Source organism: Prenolepis imparis, unplaced genomic scaffold (genome assembly GCF_030444845.1).
Source record: "Prenolepis imparis isolate NDT839.2.m4 unplaced genomic scaffold, iyPreImpa1.0 SCAF_11, whole genome shotgun sequence".
Classification (NCBI taxonomy): Eukaryota; Metazoa; Arthropoda; class Insecta; order Hymenoptera; family Formicidae; genus Prenolepis; species Prenolepis imparis.
The window spans coordinates 1,763,919-1,788,052 of NW_028141169.1; the positions used below are offsets into that span (position 1 = coordinate 1,763,919).

Genomic DNA, 24,134 nt, shown 5'->3' on the forward strand with positions numbered 1-24,134 from the left:
TTTAATTTACACAGGATTAATGTAGAGCATAATTACTTAAAAGAACAGCTTGTACGCCACGCTTATATTATATATTACAAAATATGAGAAGTTATTATTAATTCAGAGAAAGTCGTATATTACATATATAAAGTCAGTAAAAACATTAAAGTGTGAGAAATTGCATATATAATATGTCATTTAATTAAAATAGGAGAGGGCTTCTTCATTACGTTCCTATGATTTAAAAATTAGTTTTTTTTTTTTTAGAGATATCAGTACATAATATAAAGAAAAAAACATTAACACATTATTAATAATATTAAAAAGATAATTTTATATGTATTACAAAAGAAATGGAAAAATTTTTTGAGCTATATAGGATATAATTAATACGCGATAAAAAACATCAATATTCTCAGTCATTTAACGTGCTTTTTTTAGAATGCAAAAATATCTGTGAATGTGGTAATGTCATTTTTCAATTTTCTCAAAAGATACATCAAAATGTCGTTTTGATCGCGGTGAGTTTAGAAATTTTAAGAAAATATGCGATCCAAAGTTTTCATATTCTCGTTCAACGAGATTAATATTACGCCCGAGGTTTAAATATACTCGAATAATGTAAGGGACAAGAAAAGGGCAAAGTACAAGCTGATCAGTGCGGGGTCGGCACGCACTTTGCTTCCTCAACATTTTTGATATCAGATTAACGATGGATGCTGATGTCTGTGGTGGTAAAGGCCGCGGTGGGCTGTTGTATACTAATTTCGTAATTTCCTCTAGACTCTGAAATAATATAATTGAGAGAATACTTTTACTCGTAGGGATATAAAGAGTACAATCCATTGTATTGTAATGAAGCTACAATACAAATTGTAATTGCAATGTACATTTGCAATCGCAATTACAATTTATATATATAATTTTATATTTAATTTATATAATATAATTATATTCTATATTCTATATATTATATTATATTTTTATATTACATTATTATATATATTATATATTATTATATATATTATATATATTTATATATAATACATACAATTACAATTGTAATTTAATTTATACTTATAATTTTACAATTGTAATTGTAAATTACAAAATGTAATTGTAATGTAACTAATGTGTGCAAAAATGGATAAATTATAAATCTATTTTGTCGCAAAATTGACTCATCGATGCACAATGACTAATACACAATGACTAATACTTTGTCTCGTAATTAAACAATTTAATTTACCGTAGCTGGGAATGGAAGTCTTTTCGTAATCATTTCGTATAGTATAATGCCCATGCTCCATATGTCACACTTAAGTTCGTACGGTTGTGCAGTAAGCATTTCTGGAGCCATATAATAATAAGATCCTGCGTGACAATTTATCGAATCTCTATAAAATAAAAATAAAAGGAGAAAACATGTATGGAATAAAATGAGAGAATTACTTCATATGAATATTAGATTAGCAGGCATTCGTTGTAATTTCAAAAGGATAATTCAACACACATATCCCAGTTAAAGGATTAATGTGTGCAAAAAGGATAAATGGATAAATAAAAATATATTTTATTTATTTTAAAATTGACTTATATCGATGCGTACTCTTGAATACTTTTTGCGAGACCAAAGTCGCCGATTTTAACGATATCTCCGCGGCTGCCAGTCAACATGATATTTTCTGGTTTTAGATCTCGATGAAGAATTTTGTTTGTGTGAATATGATGTACTCCCAAAGTAACTTGCGAAAATAAGTATAGTGCATCCTAAGAAAAAAAAAGATTTCTTTGATACATTTTTCTCTTTCCACAATTAAAAGTCCAACATTTAAAACATAAAAAAATGTTTTAAAGATTCTTTTTATTAATTATCACTACATGTAACTACATCTATAATTACCTCATTCTTAAGTGGTATTTTTCGTTTTTCCAGCAAATCCTTGAGAGTACATCGAGTTGCATATTCCATAAGAATATAGCTGCGATTATTTTTCTTCCATGCTCCATAATAAAACACTATATTTGGATGTCTCAATTTTTTCAGGCATCGTATCTCTCCTAATGCTCTCTGAATTATGAAATATATGTCGAATTCTATATTTTATCCAAATAGAGGGATCGTTATTTTACAATTTATATACCTTGGAGGGCGAATATTTTATCGTATTTAAATCCTGTGTTTTTATAACAAACAGCTTTAAATCTTTCTTTCTTCTCACCAAGTACACAGTTCTAAAAGAATATATCTATTTATTTCGTAAAAAAATAAAATTGATTCGTTTTATATATAGTTATATCTATGTCAAATATAATAAAAATTTTTATATAGCACACAAAATATATCTTCCGCATTATACAAGAGTTTAATAATATATACCCAAAGGTTCCCTTGCCGAGTGTACTTTCGAATGTATAATCGTCGATATATGCATCCATTTTCACAAAACGAGAGAAACTTTAAATTATTTTATTTAAAACAAAAGTGTTGAAATATTTCGTCTACTGACACTCATTATTGAAGGACTACTCAGTTTGTTGTGATAATAGACTGTAGACAGTAACATTTCTATTTATCTCAAACAAAAACATGTGCAAATATTGTGACTTTTTCAATTTAATCAACACAAATTTATAAGTATTGCTTACATAGTATGTACATATATAGAACACAGATCTGCTTTTATCAAGGTCAGATACATAACAAATAAAAGTTTGAATACATATATCAATTTATCCTAATTAAAAATTAAAAAGCTTGCGTGTAATTAATTTTAGTTTCAATATAATAAAAACTTACTCAATTATTATTCTGTGTAGACTTTAGTTTAAGAAAATTTCTGGCTCATTAAAAATATTTTATCATGAAAGTTACTTCAACTAAGTTTAAGAAAAATTTTAAAATTAAATTTTACAAGAATTTACCACTTACATTATGACAATTATATTAGATTAAGAGAATGGTTATATCAAATACCAATAAATTAGAATTATAATTATATATATAGATGATACTTTTTTTATTTACTTCTGTTTTTTTTACAAATGCAATGCAGATTCCTCTAAAGCATTTTGTGATCTAAACTATATTAAGGAAAAACATTACGATTTTATCAAACATATATACATATACGTATATATGTTTACTTTTTTACTTAAAAATTGCATAGTTTTGTGAATGATAAATGTCAAATCCCAAAACACAGAAAAGTATAACATTCGTGATAAAACGTGGTTATCATACCAGAAAAACTAAGAAATTTTCTTCAACATTATCGGAATGACGCAAACTATTTTTATCAATTTATAATATAAAGATACACTGCGCAACAAAAAAAAAGAAGTTACGCGGCTACTTTATTAGTCTTAACAAAGCGCCTAATTATTATGACGTATGTACTCTGAGAAAGTGCCATACGTATATAATTGTAGCCGTATTGTTGAAAGAGAGACCAAACACGAAAGAGACAAGATAAAAAGAAGAAAACCAAATAGTGATTATTGCAACATTTACTCGAGGATAAGAAAGCAAATCACCTTATGCCCTAGCACAATATGGGATTAGATGATACTGCAATATATAAATGTAATATATATTTATACTCTGATATTTTTTGAACTTTGTCGTTACCGACTGCATTTCAAGAATTGTTAATAGCACTAGATTCTATCGTATTGGCGCCATCGCTTCCGGCAGACACGCGTGACTGCTTCAGACTATCCAAATATTCCTGTTGCGAAGTCGCCAATACTTGTGAAAGTATATGGCTGTCTTCCCAATCTGTCAGACCTAGGAAATCAAAAATTCAAAAAGTTACTATGAAATCTTGTATCTTCTTCATAGATTTTCTTTTTTTTTTTATTAAAATCGACATAATTTAAATATTATTACCGAATACTTCAGGAGGAAGGCGATTGAACAATGAAATATCGGGTGACGCATTTGCTTCTTTGCTACTGCCCGGTACAGGTTCTTGCGATGTCACCTTTACTTCAAACTCCGGTGGCAAATGGGATATGCTAGATCCTTGAGTCGACTGATGTTGCGGCGATCTTTTGCTATATCGTACCGCATCGCTCACCTAACAATCACAACAGAGACATCTCTTATAAATAATGTTTTGAGCTCTGGTCGGGTGAATAAAGTGTCAAAACGGACCTTTGGAGAATTACGTAAATTATCTTGGCTAGTTTGTGTCGTGGTCGGAGAAGAGGTATGACTACGCTGTTGTCCACGACCTCCATGTGAATGAAAGTGTGAATGATTATGTTGCGCGCTCGTAACTGTGCTCGTACTGCTACTACTGGCTGAACGCTTGATTCAAAAGTCGTGACTGAGTCTTTTCGCTCGTATAAAGGAATAACTAACATGATGATTAAATTTTTACTTACTGCCTTACGCATTTCGTTATCGCGCAACCATTGCAAATAACTTTCCCTCGCTACTTGTTCTTCGATTGCTTCATTAGTCGCTTCCCAGTCAGTGGCTTTTATTTTATCTTCCAACATTGTCTTTTATATATAAAATCGAAATTTTAGAATATTTGAATATTAATCTTTTGAATATTTGGTGTTATAATCTTTTGAATTTGAATTATAATCTTTCGAATATTTGTAAAGTAAAATTAAAGTATAAAAGAAATCGGATTTGTATATGAACTTATTGTGATTACCTGTTCAATCTGTAATTCTTCACTCTGACGAACTGCATCCGATATCAGGGCGTGATCAGCAGCACCAGGATTAAACGATGGTAAACCAAGGCCAACGCCTATAGTGGCTTTGAATGGATCAACTATGCTGTTGTAATGACTGCCACGCTGATACGACAACCTAATTGGTTCATTATCACTTTCCACCATAGTATGGAAGATATTGATAGGTTCTATAAAAAAAAAATTTTTTTTATCAATAACAATCAAGAGTACAATTTAGGAAAAACCTTACTGAATTAACAAACCAAGCAATACGTACCAGTACTATAACAGTACAATTGTATGCTACGATTGTACATTTCTGACATAGCTTGCATTTCTATATGATTTCCATGAACGTACTCTTGCCTCTTCCTGTCCACATAGGTGCTGAAATCCTCTGCTACAAAATGCGAGAAGAACTCCTGATTGGAAGACTAAAAGAAATATAAATTTAACCAAACCATACATTGAAAGAATATATTATCTTATTTAGTTTAAACACTTACGATGTAATCCATGCAGTGCTTTCGCACAGTTCCGTGCATTTCTTGATCTCCATAAACTTGATCCGCTACTGCTCTAAATAAGCAAGCTCCATCCTCTGCCATCTTCTTTATTATAAGGCCCTTTTTCTTGAGGCGCTTCTCAAACCATCTATCCCTCTAAATTGTTACAGATAAATAAAACGTGAGATATACATCAGTGTAAGAAAAATTGTATTTATTTGGAATATAAGTTTAATAATACTGACTTCTTGCCATTCCACTAATGTAAGATTATTTTCAGTACGTCCTGTGTATTCATCACCACTGTTGTAGCCATTTGCCAGTTCATCCGAATTTGGATCACTTACTCTTCCACTTACACTAGAATCTGTACCTAAACAAATCAAGCTCACATTCAGTACTTCACAATTATAAATCACAATTTTTTTATCTTAATAGTTTATTGGTTTTGTGATAATGGTTTAATAATGATTTTTAATTGCAATACAAATATAAGAAAAATACATTACCTTGTGAATTGCAAGAAGCAGCTGGTGGTGTAGCTTGTCTCTCGCGTTCTCTTTCTCTCTCCCTCTCTCTGCCTCTGTCCCTTTCTCTGTCACGTTTTGCACGTGAAGGTCTGCCAATACAACTATTAATTGATAGATCCCTCTTATTAAATATATAATAAGCATAAATCTATCTATCATACAAACTTCCATCATGCACAACTTCTTTTGTATATTCTATTTTATGTGAATTATATTATACATAAAATAAATATTGCAATATAAGGACACAGTGTAATTTATGCATTTTATAAGACACCTTTTTTTTATCAATCTTAATCTTTCAAACCATTTCAAATACCTGTGAGGGCTGGCTCGTTGTCTGTGACGTTTACCATGACTTGGGCCACTCCCATCTTCAAAGTGTTTGTCTTCACGACGGTCTACATTTGCCTGTAAATATGTATAAGAACATTATAAATCAATGAAAAATGTAAATCTTTGCAAAAAAATATTTAATTATAAATATTCAATCGTGTAACTTACAAACGTAGCAACTGTGTATAATACAATGGCCGCGTTCAGCAGACTCAACTGCTAAGTAGCAATCGAACGTGATTGGTTCTTACTTTAAGATCCAGCCAACATCGAATGACATCGGAAAATTGCTCAACCGTTGAGCTGCTGAACGCAGCCATTATTGTGTAATATAATTCGTTATTTTTTTAAATCAAACAAATACTATTGTTCAATATAAAATTAATTAATTCACTGATTAATTATTAATTACCATTTACTCATATCATTATCATGTTACTTAAAGTTTATATCACTCCGGTGCACAAAAAAATGATTTACGCAAGACTAAAACATCCAAAATAAGAAAAAGGAAGAAGAAAGAAGAGCTCTCTTTGTTATATACCTCATACGAGTTGCCAGTCAATACTATAGGACCGTTGTGAGATCCGTGATCAGCTGGTACTCCGTGTAGATCGACAGCGAATCCACTGGCACCGCGTACCTAGTCAGCGAGTTGACAAAAACATTTCTCTTTTAAAAATCTTTTCTCAAGTAAAGTCAGAGGATGCTTTCCAGCAACGACGCAGTGCGACACAGAGTATCATTCTATCTTTGTTGTTCACTCGTATCGAAAGAAGATAGAATGATACTCTGTGTCGCACTGCGTCGTTGCTGGAAAGCTCCCAGAATGTGTGAGAAGGGGCAAAGCCCCCCAGAAATCGCCCTCACCTGATAAGGACTGTTCGGTAGGGTGTTCCCGGAATTGTGCTCGTTCTGGACTACCCCGTGATGAACATCGACCTCGGGACCAGCGCCTGCCTCGCGCGTCCTGTCCTTCGGGGCGTTCGTCTTCTTCTTCGATAGAATCGTCATGATCGTCTCGCGCGATCAATTTCCTCTCCCCCTTTCTTTCTCTTTCTTCCGTTCTCCCTAGGTCGGGTCTACAATGGAGTCAGTCGTTAATCATAAGCAAATTATCATCGATTACTTCGAAAATATTCTCGAAACAATCGACCATGTGATTGATCAATCAAAACACTTCTCTCTTAGAAATCTATCCTTAAGTAGAGTAGAGAGTGCGAGAGAGAGAGAGAGAGAAAGAGAGGGCAAAGCCCCGGAAATCGCGTTGCGCCTCACCTGATAGACACTCGGCCTTATAATCCTTATATCCGTCTTATCTCCCGTCCGGATCTCGCGATCCCCCTCGCGATCGCAACCCCTTCGTGATCGCGAACACGATCCACCACCCCCTTCGCGATCTCTCTCACCACCTACGCCTATTTAACACGGATTTTTTTTTCCACGTACGACTGGCGAATCGAGCGAGCCTCGCTCAACCTTCCTCTCTCTCTCTCTCTCTCTTTCTCTCTCCCCCTCGCGGCTGCTCCTCGTTGACTCGTCGTTGCGTCACGCAAGTCGAGAAAGACCCCGAGCGGTCAGGATGACGTCGTCCCACTGCGCAACATGTCCGCGAGCGAGAGCGATACACGGTGCCGTTGTAGATCGCTGCTGCTACCTCGGAATGTTTTGTCAGGCGGCCATATTTACATTCGTCGCTTTGGCTTCTTCAGGAGAATGCGAGATCCATAGATAGACCGCGGGATACCTAGTAACGCGACTCTCTTTATCGCAGTCCTCCTATTACGTAATATTGATTTCGGAACGTGGGGGTGAAATCTCGGACGGTTTAGGAACGTACTATCATATGTTCGTTTCCCTCGGATACACGCGTTCCTCTTGACGTCACGAAGGTTCCGAAGCGTTCGATTCGGCCAATCGGAGCAGAGATCTCACTGTCCTTTTCTACGACTTTTTTCGGAGCTGTCAAACGAGCCTGACATATATATTGATGTATTGTCTGATTACAACAAAAGCGTATAACTAATAAAATAAACAAAATGCTTCGCGGATACGAGGGTGTGAGATATATTTCGGATAAGCAGATGATAATTTTTGATATTGGTAGTGCCTATACAAAGTGAGTATCGTGAAAAGAAGACGTTGTTTATAGAAATTTTATTAGCTTCTTTTTCATTTTGACAGAATATATTTATTTATATATTATATATTTGATAGAAAAAAATATATATTATTTATTTATACTATTATATATTTGATAAAATATATTTATTAATTATGTATATATTTATTTATTTATATATTGTGTAGTATATATTTGATAAAATAATATATTAAAACATACATAATATAACAGATTTGGCTATGCGGGAGAAGCTTCTCCACGTGGTATCATCCGAACGGAAGCGAGATGTCCGGAATCCAAAAAGATACGCCGAATCATTGATCATACAGATGTCGAGGACTTGTATCAACTTCTTGTAGAATTTTTTCATCTATTGTTCTTCAAGTAAGACGATTTCTGCGTTTTTATTGTGCAATCTCTTGGGAGTTTTGCTCAAAACAATTCTTCTGCGACAGATACGTTGTGGTTAGTCCAAAAGATGCAAGGATATTGCTGTTGGAGTCACCATTGGCAGTGACATCATTTAGAAATACCCTCGCGAAAGTGATGTTCAAGCACTTTGAAGTTGGTTCCATACTATTTCTACCGAGCCATTTAGCAACAATTAGTACTCTTGGTATCGATACAGCTTTGATCCTGGATGTAGGATATCAGGACGCGACTTTAATACCTATCTTTGAAGGAATACCGGTGCTCAAGGCTTGGCAAGCATTGCCTCTCAGTGGACAAGCTGTACACGAGTGGGTTTTTTATTTTTATAATACTTTTCCATTTTTATAACATTTACATGACATTTATTAATTCCATTCTTACAATTTGTAGAAACTTGAGAAGATATTTCAACAATAAATCAAGCGAAATAGATTTATCAGAAAAGGTGCTAGAAGACATCAAAGTAAGAACATGTTTTGTAACTACATTGGAAAGATCTGCAAAGTTGGGAACAAAGGACGCTCCTACTCCACCTCCTGATGTCACATATCCTAGTGTTCAAAGAATTTTGATACCCGGAGAGATTAGAGAAAAGGCGTTTGAAGTATTGTGGGAAAGGGATAATGATAATCTCTCGTTGCCGACTATGATACTCGATGCTATTGTTAAGGTAAGGACAATATATCTGTTATAAAGTAATTTTATCACATTAGTAATCTAAATCTGATTATATAACCGAATATATGTGTTTGTTACATTTAATGTTATATTGACTCATTTTGATTCTAGTGTCCTTTGGATATGAGGCGAGTGCTGGCTGAAAATATAGTACTCGTCGGTGGAACAACTATGATAAAGGGTTTTGCAAGTCGTTTGAAATCGGAATTACTGGCTTTAGTACAAAGCGATTTGTATAAAAGTAAATTAAAAGTGCAATCATTTAAATTTCACAAAGCACCTAGTAAAGCAAATTATACAGCATGGTTAGGCGGTGCTATCTTTGGCACAACGGATTTACCATTACGCTGCTTAACGAAAGAAATATATTTAAAAACGAATAGAGTTCCCGATTGGTCCAATCTTATAGATAATCAAAAAGACGAAACATCTTACGAAGTATGAATGAATATGCCGAGATATTTATCGATCTATAGAAAAGTAATTTATACTTATATTTATAATTCTATATATTGTATATATAATTGTGATTATATATGATTCTATAGAGTGCTATTTTTTATATTTCATTAATATGATCATTTCATTGTTATAAATCTTAACAATTGATCGACGATATTAACAGGAATCAAAAATATATGAGAAATGGATCATTATTAATTTTGTTGCATTACACGTTTTTATACAATATAAAAAATTAAATATTTTAAATTATAGAGTTGTAAGTAGTGTAAGCTTTTCATTAAGTTGCAATTGCGTTTTTATCAATTGCGATAATGCGACAACCATCAAAAGATCTTTAACGTTGCTATTAAACATTTCGTCAAATTGATCGCTAGTCATTTTCGGCACGGAATGTACCATATCCAAAAGGGCTCTGCCAACCTGAAACGACAGAATCATTGTGTGTATTGATTAAATAATAAACATTTAAAAGAAAAAGAATATTTATATATTTACTTGATTATCCGGTAATTGTTTCCCTGCTAGAACATCATCAACATACGCAAGCACTTGTTCTAGCATTAAAGAAAGCTTGGAGCAAGCCTCCGAGACTTGTGCAAGGTCCATCATGGGTTCTATTCCTCCAGATTTCATTCCAGATGCTTGTATGTGGGATTGCAATTGAGTCTTGGAGCATAATTGCAGGCCTACAACCTCTGGCTCGTAGCATTTAATCTGTACAGAAAAATTTAACAATATTAAAGACAGTCTCATATAAAGATATCGAAATGTTTTTGCGCGATACAAGTCAAATATATCTTGTGAAAATTCTGACAAACCTGAACTTTAACCGGTGTGAACATGGAGCCTTGCTTGCCATTAGGCACTCCTAATGGAACACACACGTAAGCTTTGATCGCCATTCTCGTTGTATTTGCCAATGTAGTATCAACAGTCAAATGCACCGGATTGTTACATTCTCGCACATAATACTCATGGATAACGGATGAATGTGTGGTAACCTGAAAAATGCATTTCCATTTATTAAATTATATAACATTCGAAGGAATATATAAAATAGCCGGTAAAGAAATTAAAGGGATTAAAACCTCATTGCCTGTAGCCCACCAGCCCACGATATTCTCTTGCGCATTAACTCGATGATTTAAGTCATACAAGTCCATTCCATAGGTAAGATCGGCCTCTACCTGGCTCTCGGATTCCTTGTGCGGTACGCAAAAACAGTTGGTTACTTCGACTATCCCTTTCTCCACGGTACCTGAAGAAAAAAACACGTGTTCACTCGTGGCTGTCAAAACGTCACATTCCAGTCGAGACGAAAGATCCCTCGCATTCTTGTTCAATATATATATATAGTCGTTACCTAATAAAGTTCCAATAACGCGCATCGATTCCGCCTTTCGTCGTTCGTAAGCATCCACAACCTGGAATAAAACCACGGGATGCACTTTGACAGTAAGATTAAGCGCCATGTTTTCGACGGTCTGCACAGTAGGGGATGGGCGATGTTTGCCGATTAATCGAAATGGTCGATAGTTTTTTTTTTAATAATCGATTAATCTACTCGATGTTTTTCTCATCCGATACATCGATGTTCGATTATTTATGTAAAATATCGCCGCGCAATGTTTTTTTTATTTATTTTCTATTTAATAAAAAGTTTTTTTGTACCTGCAGAATTTACTACATAACTCACATTGTGCTTCGCTTAAGGCTAGGATTACATTTGTTGTATGACAAATTTTTTAAGCTCATTGATTGGTTACAAAATATAGACTTTGGAAATTTTCTATACTGCAGCCAATTAATACGCTTAAAAAGTTTATCGTACGACAAATGTAATAGTACCTTTAGGTCCTTTAGTAATTAACTGCGCTGTGCTCATTTCTTAACGAAAGAGTAAATAAAATTAATTATATTCATTAATTTGCGTTATTCCTCTATAAAAATATCTTAACTATTTTTACAATATAAAAATGCTTTGTTTTTTTTTTAAATAATCGATTTATCGATACTTTTTGTGAAAAATCGATTAATCAACATCGATATATTCAAACATCGATTAACTTAGCATCGATTTTTTTTTTATACATCGCCCATCCCTACTGCACGGACCATAGAAGAATCTGTTGTATCTAGATGCGCCGAAGATCAATCGAAATGTGTTTCCACTGCAAATAAAATCGATACGATGAGTCGAAAGTTGATTGGCTGTTGCTGGAAAAACCCTAGGAATTCTCTATCCGACAGCCAATCGACGATCCGATACGGGGCTACAAAAGTTTTCCCGCGGAAAGAGACGTGACGTCATGGAATTTCATAAGCGTCGACCACTTGAGCGAAATTTTACGTAAATTTATTTTATGTAAACTTTTCCAATCTTCGCATAAATTTCGCACGATTAATTTCTCGGGTTCGTCAACAGGCATTATTCGAAGTGTGCAATTATAAACTTTTTTGCAACCTAATTAGCCTATAAATGGAACAATCGATTTTTTTTAATCGTCAGGAAACAAACACTTCATTGTTGGATGTTTTCTTATTTTGAAAGTTAATTATATTTTCCCTGAGTACGTACGCGCTTAATTATATCAATTTATATTATTTAATGAACTCTATGAACCTTTGTATGGTTGTACCTTTTAGGTTAGCCTGGGCCGAAGGCTGATTCTTGCGGGAGGATTACTGTTATTCATGAAATTTGCATGTCACACAGCGTGATAATCCGATTACGTAGAGTATGACGCTTCTCTGGAAATTATTGATTAATCCTGGCATCCTGCGAAAATCAGGATGCTGCGGTATCGGTGTATCGAGGAAGTACTTGTTCGGCTCGTGCTTGACGAGGCATCAGAATGTTAGGATATCGAGGAAAGGACGCGTATTTATCGAATTGAGACGTCATACGTTTAACGCCATCGGATCCGACAGTTCGATATCTGTCGTACATTCGGCCAAGACGAAAAAAAGCTCGGAATTAAAGAACCTAATCTTGCTGGCTGCACCTGAAAAATGGACCCTGATAAAGGCCATCGCATTTCTACTCGTGTCTTCCAGTGTAACCATGGCTGTTCCATTTTGCTTCGGCAAAGTGGTAGATGTTATCAACACTATGGAAAAAACAAACATAAAAGAAGAGCTCAATCAGCTGACGTTTGCTCTCTTTATAGTATTTCTTATAGGCGGTCTGAGCAACTTTAGCAGAGTCTACTTGATGTCTAAAGCAGGACATAGAATTACGCAGTCTCTAAGGAAAAAGGCGTACGCTGCGATTCTACAACAGGAAACTGCAATGTTTGATAAAGAAAGTACAGGAGAACTAGTCGGCAGATTAAGCGGTATATATCTTGTTGTCATCATTGAAATATGTTGACTTTGCAATTTCTTCTTTCTGATTTTATAATTTTTTTTTGTAGGAGATACGCAACTCATTAGCTCTGCTGTTACAACCAACGTATCGGATGGCTTACGCTCTGTTATTATGGCTATTACAGGAGTCTCTATGATGTTTTACGTGTCGCCGTCACTTGCTCTACTTGGCCTAGCTATAGTACCGCCTGTTGTAATCGTTGCTGCCATTTGGGGACGTGTCTTGAGAAGAATATCTAAGGATCTGCAGAGCAGTTTTGCAGTGCTCAACGCGACTGCAGAGGAAAGAATTAGTAATATAAGAACTGTTAAAGCATTTGGACAAGAGAGACGTGAAATTGACAGATATAGCATCAAACTACAAGAGGTTTTAAAAACATGTTATAAGGAGAGTTTGTACAGAGGAATGTTTTTCGGCATGACTGGTCTTTCTGGGAACGCTATTGTTCTTTCGGTCCTTTACAATGGAGTATTTATGGTCTCAAACTCCGAAATAACAATTGGAAGCTTAAGCGCCTTTCTGCTATATGCAGGATATGTGGGAATATCTCTAAACGGATTATCATCAGCGTACAGTGAGTTAAATAAGGCTCTAGGAGCGAATTCTCGTCTGTTCGAATTGATCAATCGACAGCCGCTTATTCCTATCCAGGGTGGACAAATATTAGAGAAAGAATTGTCGGGCACCGTGACGTTTCAAAACGTTTTCTTTGTTTATCCAACACGAGAAACGGTACACGTATTGAAAGGTTTTAATCTAAACATAGACAAATGTTCCATGACAGCTATAGTCGGTTCCTCGGGTTCTGGAAAATCTACCGTAGCATCACTTTTATTAAGACTGTACGATCCCACGAAGGGATCGATACTTTTAGATAATTACGATCTCCGTCTACTCGATCCTATATGGGTAAAATCACAAATTAGCATTGTATCCCAAGAACCAATTCTTTTTAGCGGCTCGATAAGGGAGAATATATTATATGGGACGGAATCTGCGACAGATTCCGATGTAGAGGAAGCCGCCAAACAAGCGCACGTGTTACAGTTTACGGAAAAAATGACGGATGGATTAGATACAATAGTCGGAGAAAGGGGTATTACGCTTAGTGGCGGACAACGTCAGAGAGTCGCCATTGCCAGAGCATTAATAAAGGTAAATATAATATAATTATTAATAATTAAACATAATAAAATAATAATTATTGAAATAATTCTTTTTATTCAGTCCAAAAATATTCTCTTTAATTCTCCTTTCTCTCTTTTAGAAACCAAAAATTTTAATATTGGACGAAGCGACCAGTGCCTTAGATGCGGAAAGCGAATACTTTGTTCAGGAGGCAGTAGAACGTGCTATCCGTGGCAGAACGGTAATAACGATTGCTCACAGGCTTAGTACAATAAAAAACGCTGATAAAATTGTGGTACTCGATGGAGGACAAGTGGCGGAAACCGGCACTTATATCGAACTAATGAACTTGGAGCATGGTTATTTCAAAAAGTTAGTGAAACATCAAACATTCGCGTAAATAGATGTACAGAAATCGCTAAACGAGTAATTACCTCTTCATTTTTCGTTTTATATACGGTGTCTGTCGGTGTATTATATGTACATATATAAGTATACATATGTATATTTATCTAATTCAAATGTCTAAAGTTAAAAAAGATTTTGTAATATTAACGTATTTTTTGGCGGCAGTATATCATTAAGAAAATGGAATAAAAATAGGGGAGTGCAATATTACACCTAATGCTGTATGTTTATTGCTAAATGTTATAGAAAGATATGTAACATATAATTCGCGGAAATGATTTCAAACGACGGAATATTTTAATATTATACATTGCGGGGAACGGTTTTATAACGTCATCTGATTATTCAGTCTGTTTCTTCTATTTTTTATTAAGAGTAGCAAGGTCAGGTACTCACTACGAATAAGAGATAGATATTGACAATCTTATTTTTATATATTTTCTTATAAAATAATGTACAGCTATTCTTTTCAAATATCCACATTCGTGTATTATGTTTTTTATTAATCTATATTAATTCTTAAATTAATATCCCATTCCTACGATATATTCTAATAACATTTTCATAGATCAGCAATGAATTCGAATCCGCTTGAAAACATATTGTGCAAGTATATGTAATTGTAAGCGGTTCGGAATAATCCTAACTGATCTTAACTCGTGAATCAATTTTAATAAGAATTGTATCAATTTATAATGGGCTGCCTAAAGAGATTTCGTTCAGATTCGCGCAGAGTCGATAGCTTTTCTATTTACCTGAAACCAGGATGTTATATTTCAAGTCTCGCAAAGAAAAGTCAAAAAAATCAAAAAGCTAAAAGTTCATAAATTTGTAGCTTTATATTAATTTCTTTTACGTTTTATATATAGCAAACGCTTATAAAACAAAGTATTTGTTCACTGATGAAATATTTATACACTGATTCAAGTTATAGTCGATACATTCGAAATATCGATCTTAAATTAGCTTAATCAAAGTTTTAATACACATCTTTTCGAAGCAACATTGCTTTAACATTTTCAAATGCTGTTGCATAGTATAGAAAGGTCGTAAGGAATATATTTTTGATCAATCTCGAATACATTTTTTTGGAATTAGTGATTTAAAAAAATTCCAAGATAAAAATATTTCGAGATTTAATCGAAACTTAGTATAAGGCTGTGATTACACGAACGAAGCTATTTCGTTTACTTTGGGAAATGTTTCTCGAATCTGTGATACTGGTCTCTCTTACGCACGTTATTTAAAAATTTATTTATTAGATATACTTGTGCAATATACATAATATTTATAGGCACAACCTTATTCTAAGCAGATATTTACGGTATTTGTATAAATCCATATTGAAACGTTTACCAAATCTGGCTTCTATACACAAGCGGTTTTTCAGTATTACAATCTTTTTTGGGGGGGGGGGGGGGGAGTAGGCAGTGTTCTTTTTCTTTCAAGAGTTAGAAAATTCCTTTCGATAAATCTCTTTATATAAGTGAATGCCGGAGCTTATTCAATCTAATGACAAATCCAAAATAAATAGAAGAGCAAAAAATAATATTTAAGTTACACTGTCAAGAAAAACTTCATTGATGGCTACTTAATATTTACTCATAATTTAAATTCCACATATAATTAATAATTAACGGCTGTAGAAATTATATGCACACCACGTACTTGTTTATACGCAAAGATACTTGTGTTGTGTGGCTCTTATTTCGATATCCATCTAAAAACAAATAGATAGAATATCAAATGAGAGGGAGAAACAGCAATTGATTAGATTAGTCAGGATTAACTCTTTGATAATTCCTCCATTGTTTCTTGCTCCATAGGTTCATCCTGTTGAAACGTCGACAGAGATTCCTCTTCATCGACGTCCATTAATTCTGTAGATTCGTGTTCCTTTATACAAATTACACTTTCTATTACAGAAGACTGGTTTTCCTTTGTAGTAATACACACTGTCGCTTTATTATCTTGTGCATTTGTTAAACTATCATCTTGGATTTCTGTTACCTTCTCATCCTTCGGAGACTGACAATTATTATCAGAGCTTTTTGTCATCTCGACGGGAACAAATTTTTCAATTACAGATGTTGCTTCTTTAGGTTTCTCTATTACATTTATTGGAAGTGATACCATAGATTCGACAAGAGCAGTCTTGTCATTGGAAATTTCCATGACTTTCGTATTATCCATGTCGAATTCAGGAACCTGTACTTCTTGTTCATTATCGTTGCTATTAGGAGACGCTACTCTAGGAACTGCTTCTATAATATTATCCGTTACTTCTGTATTCTCAATTTTTTGGCTCATAGGTTCATCGTGTATAAAATTTTCCTTGGAAGAAATCATCGCAGACACTTCTTTAGAGTGTATCTCAGTTTTCTCTGGTTTATACAACGCTTCACTGTTAGTTACAATGACTGCGCTCATACATGGATAGGATGTAACTGTGCTATCTATTTCTTCAAGTTCAGATTCGACGGACATAGGCGTTTTTGTGTCGTCGTCGCTCTTGGAACGCAAACTTTCCTCGTCCACATCCTCGATAATTGATGTACTTTCTTCCTCCGATTTATTTAAAACTATTTCTTCGGCATTTACACTTTCGGTATTATTATTCGCCAAAGTGTCCGGTCTCATATCAATGTCCGTTTGTAATAAATTGTCGGTTAATCTATTTTCATTACAAGACATCTCATTTGAATCCATACATTCGGAATTCAATTTGTTCAACGTCGTTTCTTCGCTCTTCATGGAACGCCCGACTCCTCCTTCTCCCTCTTCCACGTTGATTATCGTCGATGAAATTGGTGCCTTCTCATCGGATTTATTATCCAGACACTTGTTATCGCTGTCGGATTCGAAGCGTTTTGCTTGGAAGGCGGCTTGTAGATTTCGCGTAGTGTCTGTCGTCAACGGTATCACCGTTGCCACCACAGTTACTGTCGTTGTCGCCGCTGATGACGTCGTCGACGTTGCTGTCGTTGTCACCGCTGTCGTTGTCACCGCTGTCGTCGTCGCCGTCGTCGTCGCCGTCGTCGTCGTCGTGGAACTCGCCGACGTTGTCGCTGCTTCAACATCCTCACTCTCCATATCCAGATTGGGTTGAGAGTCAGTGTCCTCGTTCATGATCACCTCCGCTACATCAGCAGCACCGACAGACGAGTCACCGGTGATCTTGTCGTTGATTATCGTTCCAACAGCTGGTAGACTCTGTACGATGGGAACGGCAGATGCGTCTGGCGATATCGGTTCGTGCGACTGCGAAGTTAAATTCGATATAGAGGAGAACTCTGCGGAAGTAGCAGAAATATAATTAGGCGTTGCGACTTCTGTCCTAGGAGAGGTGTCTCGTTCGAGTTTCTCTCGAGTAGCAGCCTCGTCCGCGTTAAATATACTTTTAGTCAACGGAGACTCAGCGGTAGGTGATACAATGTCAGGGTGCAGAAGAGGCGCTTCGTTCTCAGCGACAGTGTGTACGCTGATGGTGACGGTCGAGGTGCAGTCCTTCTCCCAGTACTCCATCTCGACGTCCTGCGAAGTCGGTTGTGCCGATGGTTGAGTGGTTTGCGGTGGCTGCGACGACGGTGGCGGCGACAGGGACGGCGAGGGTGACGGGGGTGGTGGTGGTGGTTGCTGCTGCGTAACCGAAGCCGTGTCTTCCTCGACCGAGCCGTTCACCATCCCGTCACCGGTCTCGCCGCGTCTAGCTATGGGTCCTGGCTCGCGCGTCGACACCACCAGGATGTTCTTCTCGATGGCGCGCATAAATTTGTCCACGCGATTGTACTCCTTGCGCGGCGCCGTGAGTAGCTCGCATATCCGCTGAACGGTGAACGGCGCGTTGGCGAACGACTCGAGTCTCTCGAGGAGGTTGCTCTTCATAGCGTCGTAGTTGAAGTGCTCCACGTTCGGACAGGTCGCGAACTCGAGATTGGGACAGTTCTCGTAGAAATCTGTCATCACGCGGGTGAGCTTCTCCCGGAAGAGGGTCTTGATCAAGGGCCACTGGTACACCGGGTCGCCCGTCTTGGCGACCCAGGACAAATAATCCTCCAACTCCTGCGGGATCACCGTGGGACGCATCTTTTGGAACTCATCGAGCGCCTGCAACACCTCCTCCAAATTTTCCATCTTCCCCGCCGCCGCCGACAACCACCTCCGACGAATCTCCCTCGTTTTCCGTCAATTATCTCGATTGCCTGTCGGTGAATATCGTCGCGTAAAATTCGAAAAATTTCCAAGAGAAGTGCTCTACGTGAGAGGAACAACCAAAAATATAAACTAGCAAACACACCGGCCACAAAACAGCAACAATGAGAACTATGGCAAGGAGGGAGAATGACAGTAGGGCCAACCGATGAGTCACAACCTCCAACTGATAACCGTGAAAGACTCGAATACCTTTTTCTATTGCTGAATATAAAGGCGCCTGCACATCAAACGCGTCACACGTCACGTGCGACACGATAGCCAATGAACTTTTAGCTCTTCCGTGAGAACGAAAGATTGATTGGTTAGCGCGTTTCTCGCTACGCGTTGGTTCAATAAAAAAAATTTTTTTAAATACGTCTTGTTTATATAAACCTAAAGAGATCTAAATTAAGATTTTTTTTATCCGCATAGAGATTTAAAGAGCTATACAAGAAAGCTGTACAGAAAAATTGCATGTCTAATGCAAAAACAAAATTTCTTATATATACATATTATGCGATCATGTAAATTATAAATAGCTCTTTATGTTAATTTTATTCGATTCAAGATGACTTAAATTAATTACAGATTCATAAATTTTTTAATTATGTATCTTTGCGACATACAAATATTAAACTTGTGACGTCATTGTAAATCAATTAAAAATAAAAAAAAGTATAGAGAGAAAAGAATAAGAGCGATGTTCCAAAAGATAAATTATATTATATATAAAAAAAAGTAAACAAAGAAGTAAGTTATTGAAACAAGGCTGAATAAAAAAATTATCGCAAAGCACATTTAATCTAAATAGGAGCAAAAGTCTACATATTTATCTCGGAAAATTATATGCAATATTATATATACCAACTAATATAACATATATATACCAATATACAGATTAATTTTAATATATTTCACAATTTTAAACTTTAATTAGACATGATAAGATCATATAACATGTGAGTATACATAGAAACAATTAACAATGGTAAAATAAACTTATTTGTATTATAAATATCTTAATATATCTTGATATGATAAATTATTGTTTGAATAATCATATATATGTATATATGTGTAATAAATAAATATCTAAATAAATAAATAAATCGCACATTCGAAAATTACAAACATCCAATGTCAATACACAGTTTATACACACAAGTCTTATATACGCAAAGGCTAATCAAGTAGATTCAATAATTAATATGTTTTCTGTAACTCCATAAATTGCTCCAGTGTATCTTCCGAATGCACAATTTGGAATTGTTTATTATAAATGTAATATATATGAATAGTTGGATTATCTAACTTTTACAACTTTCCTCTAAAATATTAATAGCATTTAAAATAATAGTATCCTTAAGGACTGGTTTAAGTTATTAAGTATTTTAACGATATTACGTCGTTAAGGATAATATTAACAATTAGTTTTTTGAACAATGACAGAAGTACGATAAGTTATGGTATTGTGATTGTATCAATAATACGAGATTTGATTTACTTTCATGTTTTTTCGCTAAAAATCATTAAAACAAAAATATTAAATTAAATGCATTTATGTCCAAATTATTTGTAGCAGATGCTTGAAGAAAAGTTCTCTACAAATTTTTGAAGAAAATCTTGAAAAGTATTAAACACATAGTATATATTAAAACTTGGGGTGCTAGTTAAAAGCTTTAATTATTTAAGATCACATTGTTGATCTTTATATTTAAAGGAACACATTAGATGATTTGATTTGTTCCATAATATTTTTAATGCATGACATCAAAATGAATCTGTATCTGTTGATCTAATATTCGTGCACGATACTATACTAGTCTGACATATCATGTAAATTTTGTTTGGATAGACTTGTAATGATCAAAGGCTTAAGAACAATAATTGTATAAGTTTACTCTAAACAGATCTTTGTTAGAACTATCCCATAAATCTGTTGTTATAATAGATTATTAATTTATAGATTTCAATTAACATACCATATTTTTGTAAATTAAAAGTTCTTCACAAATTTGGTTCACTTAAACATCAACCACCATTTTCTTATGAATATCTGTATTACCAACAACCTAAAGAACAATCACATAGTAATGATATATTGTATATTATGTAAAAAAATGATAAATGTATATTACTTACAGAACAAAATTCTTCAAAACTAATCCTGCCATCTTCGTCTTTATCAGCAAACAATATTGTCTTGTCAACAATTTGCTGCAGTTGTGTATCTTTCAAGTTATTTCCTACCATCATTTTTAAGACTTGGAAAAGCTCTCCATTGCTTATATAACCATCATTATCCATATCATAAATTCTAAATGCAAATCGTAATTTGCTTTCTTTGTCACCCTACATATTAATAATTTATATAACTCTATTTGTATATATATATATATATATATATATATATATATATATATATAAATACATATATAAGTCATTATAGAAAGAGAAATGCTACCTTAACGCTGAATTGAGACACTCCATGAATAAATTCCTTAAAATCTACTTCTCCATTACCATCAGCATCAAATATGTCAATAACACGTTGCACCAATGGATTTTGTTGTAACTCTGGTAAAGACATAAATTCATCGATGCTAAGAGCTCCGCTATTATCCAAATCTAGCTTCCGAAATCTTTTTCCCAATCTTCTAATCTCATCTACGTCAACTAAAGCATCCCAATATTTAATATAAAATACATATATATACATATATAAATTTTTAAAATTTAGCTGTTATTTATATATATTTCTAAATATATCAAATTATATATACAGAGTGCAGAGGTGCTAGAGATTTTTATATTCTAATATATAATTATATATTTGTAGGTCTCTCAAATATAAAACACTGTGATGAAAAAAGATCAGGGGTTACTTTAAGATATGTAAATTCACAATATTTCTTTGCAACTTACAGTTTGAACAAAGTTCCATAGGCAGCGAACTTTCATTACCCTGCAAGATAAATGATTTTGGTGAGAGCTTTGTTTATATACGCGTACGAAGGATACTTTATAAATAAATTGCTCCGAAATTACTTTTGTAAGAGAATCTCGCGCGGGTTTTAATGGTTAAAAAAAAATACAAGAGATGGTTTTGCAATGACGGAAAAATTATGTCTGTATATCTACGATGCACTTGATTACCATTTTGAACTAGTTTTGTGAGTCTGTCGCGAAAAAATTCTTCGGAAACGGCAATATTTTCTAGCGGATAGGCTCAGTGGAGCTAATAACGCAATTGCCGTAAAGGGATGCTGCGAGCTGTTGCGAGCGTATCGACGTTTTGCCTGTTTTTCCCGTGTTGATCAACTATCGTCCGTTGCGAACGAACATTATGGGCTGCTTTCGCGAGAAAATTAAAATGATCCAGATTAAAATGATCCTGTGCTGTGATTGGTCAAATCTGAAATTTCACTGAATTTCATTCAGTCCAATTTCAATGAAATTCAGTGAAATTTCAGATTTGACCAATCACAGCACAGGGGCTCGATTCTTGAATTCATTCGCAAGAGAAACGTATGCGCAAATTCGGCTCTTACAGAAAAGTTGCAAGTTGATTGGCTAAAAGCCATGCGATAGCCAATCAACTTGCAACTTTTCTGTAAGAGCCGAATTTGCGTACACGTTTCTCTTGCGAATGAATTCAAGAATCGAGTCCCAGAAATAGAAAACAAGCCTATTGTAAGCGAATCTGTATGTATTTAGTAGCATGGGCATTTTGTTTTATAATATTTTATAACTTTTATATCTTTTTAAAACAAAATTAATGTGAGATCCGATTTATTCGCCAAACATGTTTCTCACTTACTTGGTTCAGTTAAGTTAGATAAGATAAAAAAAAATACAAAACGCCATATTACTGTGGCCAACCAATCACATTTGGTGTTGTTACCCCCCCTACTTAAAAGGCTTTACACTCCCTCCTGTTATTTCTTACCACCATGCTGTCAACTACGAAATCCCGCTTCTATGTTGATCTCTTGTTTCATGGCTAAAGCCCAGGGGCCAAGAGTTCTTCATTATGATTGGCCAATCAGATAGAAACATTACAGCAGAAAAATTCGCGAAAAATATAAATAATAATGAAAAGTTTAGCATTATAATTGCGCGTTAATTTTTTATTCTTTGTGATATTAAGTATAACTCACATAAGAACTGTCTAAGAAATAATCATATTGATATAGTAAAATAAAATATAAATTTTGATATGAAGATATAATGTATAAAATATTGTATAATATATTATGTGTTGACACAATCATTGTCGTAAACGTATATATGTGGATGTTGCTCGATGACTGCCATGTCTTTTTCGAGTTGTTGCAATTCACGCTCCATCTTCGCTTTCTTTTGCGCTTTCGGTAGCGTGTCGGCGAGAAATGGCAGTCCTTGAAATTGTTTCATTGCTTCTTCCCATTTTTTCTTCATACCCTGAATTTCCGAATACATACGATATAATTATACTTTCGTCCAAATTAATTGGAAATTGCAAGATTACAGAAGCCTAAATCTATACACCTACTTCTAATAATATTCGCCGTTCTTCTTTGTCAATATATCGACATGATGAAGGTATTCTTGATATCTTATCTCCATTGAATACAGGCTGTTTGATTACTTCAGTTTCTACGTCGGCTCTCATCATCGTATCGACCACAACGAATTTCGGTATTTTTCCATAATTCTAAAGAAAAATGTGACTTTCAAAATAGCGTTAATAAAAGTGCATAATATAATTGTAGTGCGAGTAAAGAAATAACGAAAGAAGTGTGCAAATTAAAAAAGCAATACGAAAGTGATAAAGATTTTTTTTGCATAATACTCGTACTTTTTTATGCACATAAATTGGAAGTAATCCGCTGCTTTTTAAATCATGCGTATTGCCATAACGAGTATCGACGTATCGCTGTTTGGGTTCTGCAGGATAGGAACGTTTTACGCGAAGGATATTTTGTTTGACAAAATTCTTTTCCCGTTCGACGAGCAATTTCTCCGGAAGATCCGTCATTCTGCCCAATTGTGTACATTTTCATTTTGCCGTAGAAAAAAAAAAAAACATAGAGAGGGCACATCTATAATCTATATATTATTTTACTAGAGTGTAGAAAATGCAAATGATGGACTATTAACCAATCGGGATAAAGGAATCTTTAGTCCATCGTCCCGATTGGTCAATCGAACGATACGTCACTCTCGACGGGAGATAGATTTTCGAACACAATCAGATGTAATTTGACACATGACGTATGACGTCACGTATCGCACTAGCGT

General features: G+C 34.8%; 8 protein-coding genes across 10 annotated transcripts; 2 read left to right on the top strand and 6 right to left on the bottom strand.

Moving 5' to 3' along the window:
• Positions 1-52: 52 nt before the first annotated feature.
• On the bottom strand, positions 53-2,436 carry LOC145942364 (serine/threonine-protein kinase Nek5). Its single transcript, XM_083048995.1, has 6 exons — positions 2,363-2,436; positions 2,127-2,217; positions 1,886-2,053; positions 1,592-1,752; positions 1,232-1,379; positions 53-768 (listed from the first exon to the last, which is right to left on the bottom strand). The coding sequence occupies exons 1-6, from the start codon at positions 2,419-2,421 to the stop codon at positions 454-456; spliced, it is 942 nt and encodes a 313-aa protein (XP_082905121.1). The 5' UTR covers positions 2,422-2,436; the 3' UTR covers positions 53-453.
• A 145-nt stretch (positions 2,437-2,581) lies between these two features.
• Duba (Deubiquitinating enzyme A) lies at positions 2,582-7,752 on the bottom strand. Of its 3 annotated transcripts, none has more exons than XM_083048988.1 (13): positions 7,501-7,750; positions 6,922-7,133; positions 6,596-6,694; positions 6,035-6,126; positions 5,695-5,816; positions 5,431-5,558; positions 5,186-5,341; positions 4,957-5,113; positions 4,656-4,867; positions 4,375-4,494; positions 4,142-4,297; positions 3,875-4,064; positions 2,582-3,772 (listed from the first exon to the last, which is right to left on the bottom strand). In XM_083048988.1, the coding sequence occupies exons 2-13, from the start codon at positions 7,063-7,065 to the stop codon at positions 3,624-3,626; spliced, it is 1,725 nt and encodes a 574-aa protein (XP_082905114.1). In that variant the 5' UTR covers positions 7,066-7,133; positions 7,501-7,750; the 3' UTR covers positions 2,582-3,623. The 3 variants fall into 3 exon arrangements, with proteins under 3 accessions (XP_082905114.1, XP_082905112.1, XP_082905115.1); XM_083048986.1 differs by having other exon boundaries at positions 7,330-7,749; XM_083048989.1 differs by lacking the exon at positions 4,142-4,297 and having other exon boundaries at positions 7,330-7,752.
• A 169-nt stretch (positions 7,753-7,921) lies between these two features.
• Positions 7,922-10,119, top strand: Arp10 (Actin-related protein 10). Its single transcript, XM_083048990.1, has 5 exons — positions 7,922-8,170; positions 8,408-8,560; positions 8,632-8,916; positions 8,999-9,278; positions 9,398-10,119. Exons 1-5 carry the CDS (start codon positions 8,091-8,093, stop codon positions 9,728-9,730), a joined length of 1,131 nt encoding a protein of 376 aa, XP_082905116.1. The 5' UTR covers positions 7,922-8,090; the 3' UTR covers positions 9,731-10,119.
• Eif3f1 (eukaryotic translation initiation factor 3 subunit f1) lies at positions 9,922-11,248 on the bottom strand. Its single transcript, XM_083048991.1, has 5 exons — positions 11,115-11,248; positions 10,840-11,009; positions 10,570-10,752; positions 10,247-10,465; positions 9,922-10,171 (listed from the first exon to the last, which is right to left on the bottom strand). Exons 1-5 carry the CDS (start codon positions 11,221-11,223, stop codon positions 9,998-10,000), a joined length of 855 nt encoding a protein of 284 aa, XP_082905117.1. The 5' UTR covers positions 11,224-11,248; the 3' UTR covers positions 9,922-9,997.
• An 803-nt stretch (positions 11,249-12,051) lies between these two features.
• On the top strand, positions 12,052-14,867 carry LOC145943106 (ATP-binding cassette sub-family B member 10, mitochondrial). Its single transcript, XM_083050484.1, has 4 exons — positions 12,052-12,321; positions 12,398-13,089; positions 13,168-14,276; positions 14,389-14,867. Exons 2-4 carry the CDS (start codon positions 12,492-12,494, stop codon positions 14,647-14,649), a joined length of 1,968 nt encoding a protein of 655 aa, XP_082906610.1. The 5' UTR covers positions 12,052-12,321; positions 12,398-12,491; the 3' UTR covers positions 14,650-14,867.
• A 1,199-nt stretch (positions 14,868-16,066) lies between these two features.
• On the bottom strand, positions 16,067-19,053 carry LOC145943105 (uncharacterized). The gene has a single exon (XM_083050483.1). The coding sequence runs from the start codon at positions 18,789-18,791 to the stop codon at positions 16,443-16,445; it is 2,349 nt and encodes a 782-aa protein (XP_082906609.1). The 5' UTR covers positions 18,792-19,053; the 3' UTR covers positions 16,067-16,442.
• A 739-nt stretch (positions 19,054-19,792) lies between these two features.
• LOC145943114 (calcineurin subunit B type 2) lies at positions 19,793-22,176 on the bottom strand. Its single transcript, XM_083050503.1, has 5 exons — positions 22,008-22,176; positions 21,777-21,816; positions 21,316-21,527; positions 20,994-21,203; positions 19,793-20,923 (listed from the first exon to the last, which is right to left on the bottom strand). The coding sequence occupies exons 1-5, from the start codon at positions 22,008-22,010 to the stop codon at positions 20,876-20,878; spliced, it is 513 nt and encodes a 170-aa protein (XP_082906629.1). The 5' UTR covers positions 22,011-22,176; the 3' UTR covers positions 19,793-20,875.
• Positions 22,177-23,028: 852 nt separating this feature from the next.
• On the bottom strand, positions 23,029-24,128 carry LOC145943113 (enkurin-like). The gene is made up of 3 exons (XM_083050502.1): positions 23,692-24,128; positions 23,386-23,547; positions 23,029-23,294 (listed from the first exon to the last, which is right to left on the bottom strand). Exons 1-3 carry the CDS (start codon positions 23,869-23,871, stop codon positions 23,106-23,108), a joined length of 531 nt encoding a protein of 176 aa, XP_082906628.1. The 5' UTR covers positions 23,872-24,128; the 3' UTR covers positions 23,029-23,105.
• Between the last annotated feature and the right edge of the window lie 6 nt (positions 24,129-24,134).

Excerpts from the sequence above, each read along its gene's own strand:
- LOC145943113 (XM_083050502.1), bottom strand. The coding sequence starts at position 23,871 with ATGACGGATCTTCCGGAGAAATTGCTCGTCGAACGGGAAAAGAATTTT. Across the intron at positions 23,548-23,691 it reads CAATTTATGTGCATAAAAAA|AATTATGGAAAAATACCGAA; the intron begins GTACGAGTATTA and ends ATTTTTCTTTAG. Across the intron at positions 23,295-23,385 it reads AACGGCGAATATTATTAGAA|GGTATGAAGAAAAAATGGGA; the intron begins GTAGGTGTATAG and ends TCGGAAATTCAG.
- Arp10 (XM_083048990.1), top strand. The coding sequence starts at position 8,091 with ATGCTTCGCGGATACGAGGGTGTGAGATATATTTCGGATAAGCAGATG. Across the intron at positions 8,561-8,631 it reads TTTCATCTATTGTTCTTCAA|ATACGTTGTGGTTAGTCCAA; the intron begins GTAAGACGATTT and ends CTTCTGCGACAG. Across the intron at positions 8,917-8,998 it reads AGTGGACAAGCTGTACACGA|AAACTTGAGAAGATATTTCA; the intron begins GTGGGTTTTTTA and ends TACAATTTGTAG.
- LOC145943105 (XM_083050483.1), bottom strand. The coding sequence starts at position 18,791 with ATGGAAAATTTGGAGGAGGTGTTGCAGGCGCTCGATGAGTTCCAAAAG.
- Eif3f1 (XM_083048991.1), bottom strand. The coding sequence starts at position 11,223 with ATGGCGCTTAATCTTACTGTCAAAGTGCATCCCGTGGTTTTATTCCAG. Across the intron at positions 11,010-11,114 it reads CGTTATTGGAACTTTATTAG|GTACCGTGGAGAAAGGGATA; the intron begins GTAACGACTATA and ends TTTTTTCTTCAG. Across the intron at positions 10,753-10,839 it reads GGTGGGCTACAGGCAATGAG|GTTACCACACATTCATCCGT; the intron begins GTTTTAATCCCT and ends TGCATTTTTCAG.
- LOC145943114 (XM_083050503.1), bottom strand. Across the intron at positions 21,204-21,315 it reads TGTCTCAATTCAGCGTTAAG|GGTGACAAAGAAAGCAAATT; the intron begins GTAGCATTTCTC and ends ATTAATATGTAG. Across the intron at positions 20,924-20,993 it reads GTTTTGAAGAATTTTGTTCT|GTTGTTGGTAATACAGATAT; the intron begins GTAAGTAATATA and ends ATTGTTCTTTAG.
- Duba (XM_083048988.1), bottom strand. The coding sequence starts at position 7,065 with ATGACGATTCTATCGAAGAAGAAGACGAACGCCCCGAAGGACAGGACG. Across the intron at positions 5,817-6,034 it reads CAACGAGCCAGCCCTCACAG|TTGTATTGGCAGACCTTCAC; the intron begins GTATTTGAAATG and ends ATCAATTAATAG. Across the intron at positions 5,114-5,185 it reads AGCACTGCATGGATTACATC|TCTTCCAATCAGGAGTTCTT; the intron begins GTAAGTGTTTAA and ends TATTTCTTTTAG.
- LOC145943106 (XM_083050484.1), top strand. The coding sequence starts at position 12,492 with ATGACGCTTCTCTGGAAATTATTGATTAATCCTGGCATCCTGCGAAAA. Across the intron at positions 13,090-13,167 it reads ACTAGTCGGCAGATTAAGCG|GAGATACGCAACTCATTAGC; the intron begins GTATATATCTTG and ends TTTTTTTTGTAG. Across the intron at positions 14,277-14,388 it reads TTGCCAGAGCATTAATAAAG|AAACCAAAAATTTTAATATT; the intron begins GTAAATATAATA and ends TCTCTCTTTTAG.
- LOC145942364 (XM_083048995.1), bottom strand. The coding sequence starts at position 2,421 with ATGGATGCATATATCGACGATTATACATTCGAAAGTACACTCGGCAAG. Across the intron at positions 2,218-2,362 it reads CTCGGCAAGGGAACCTTTGG|AACTGTGTACTTGGTGAGAA; the intron begins GTATATATTATT and ends ATATTCTTTTAG. Across the intron at positions 1,753-1,885 it reads AAATACCACTTAAGAATGAG|GATGCACTATACTTATTTTC; the intron begins GTAATTATAGAT and ends TTTTTTTCTTAG.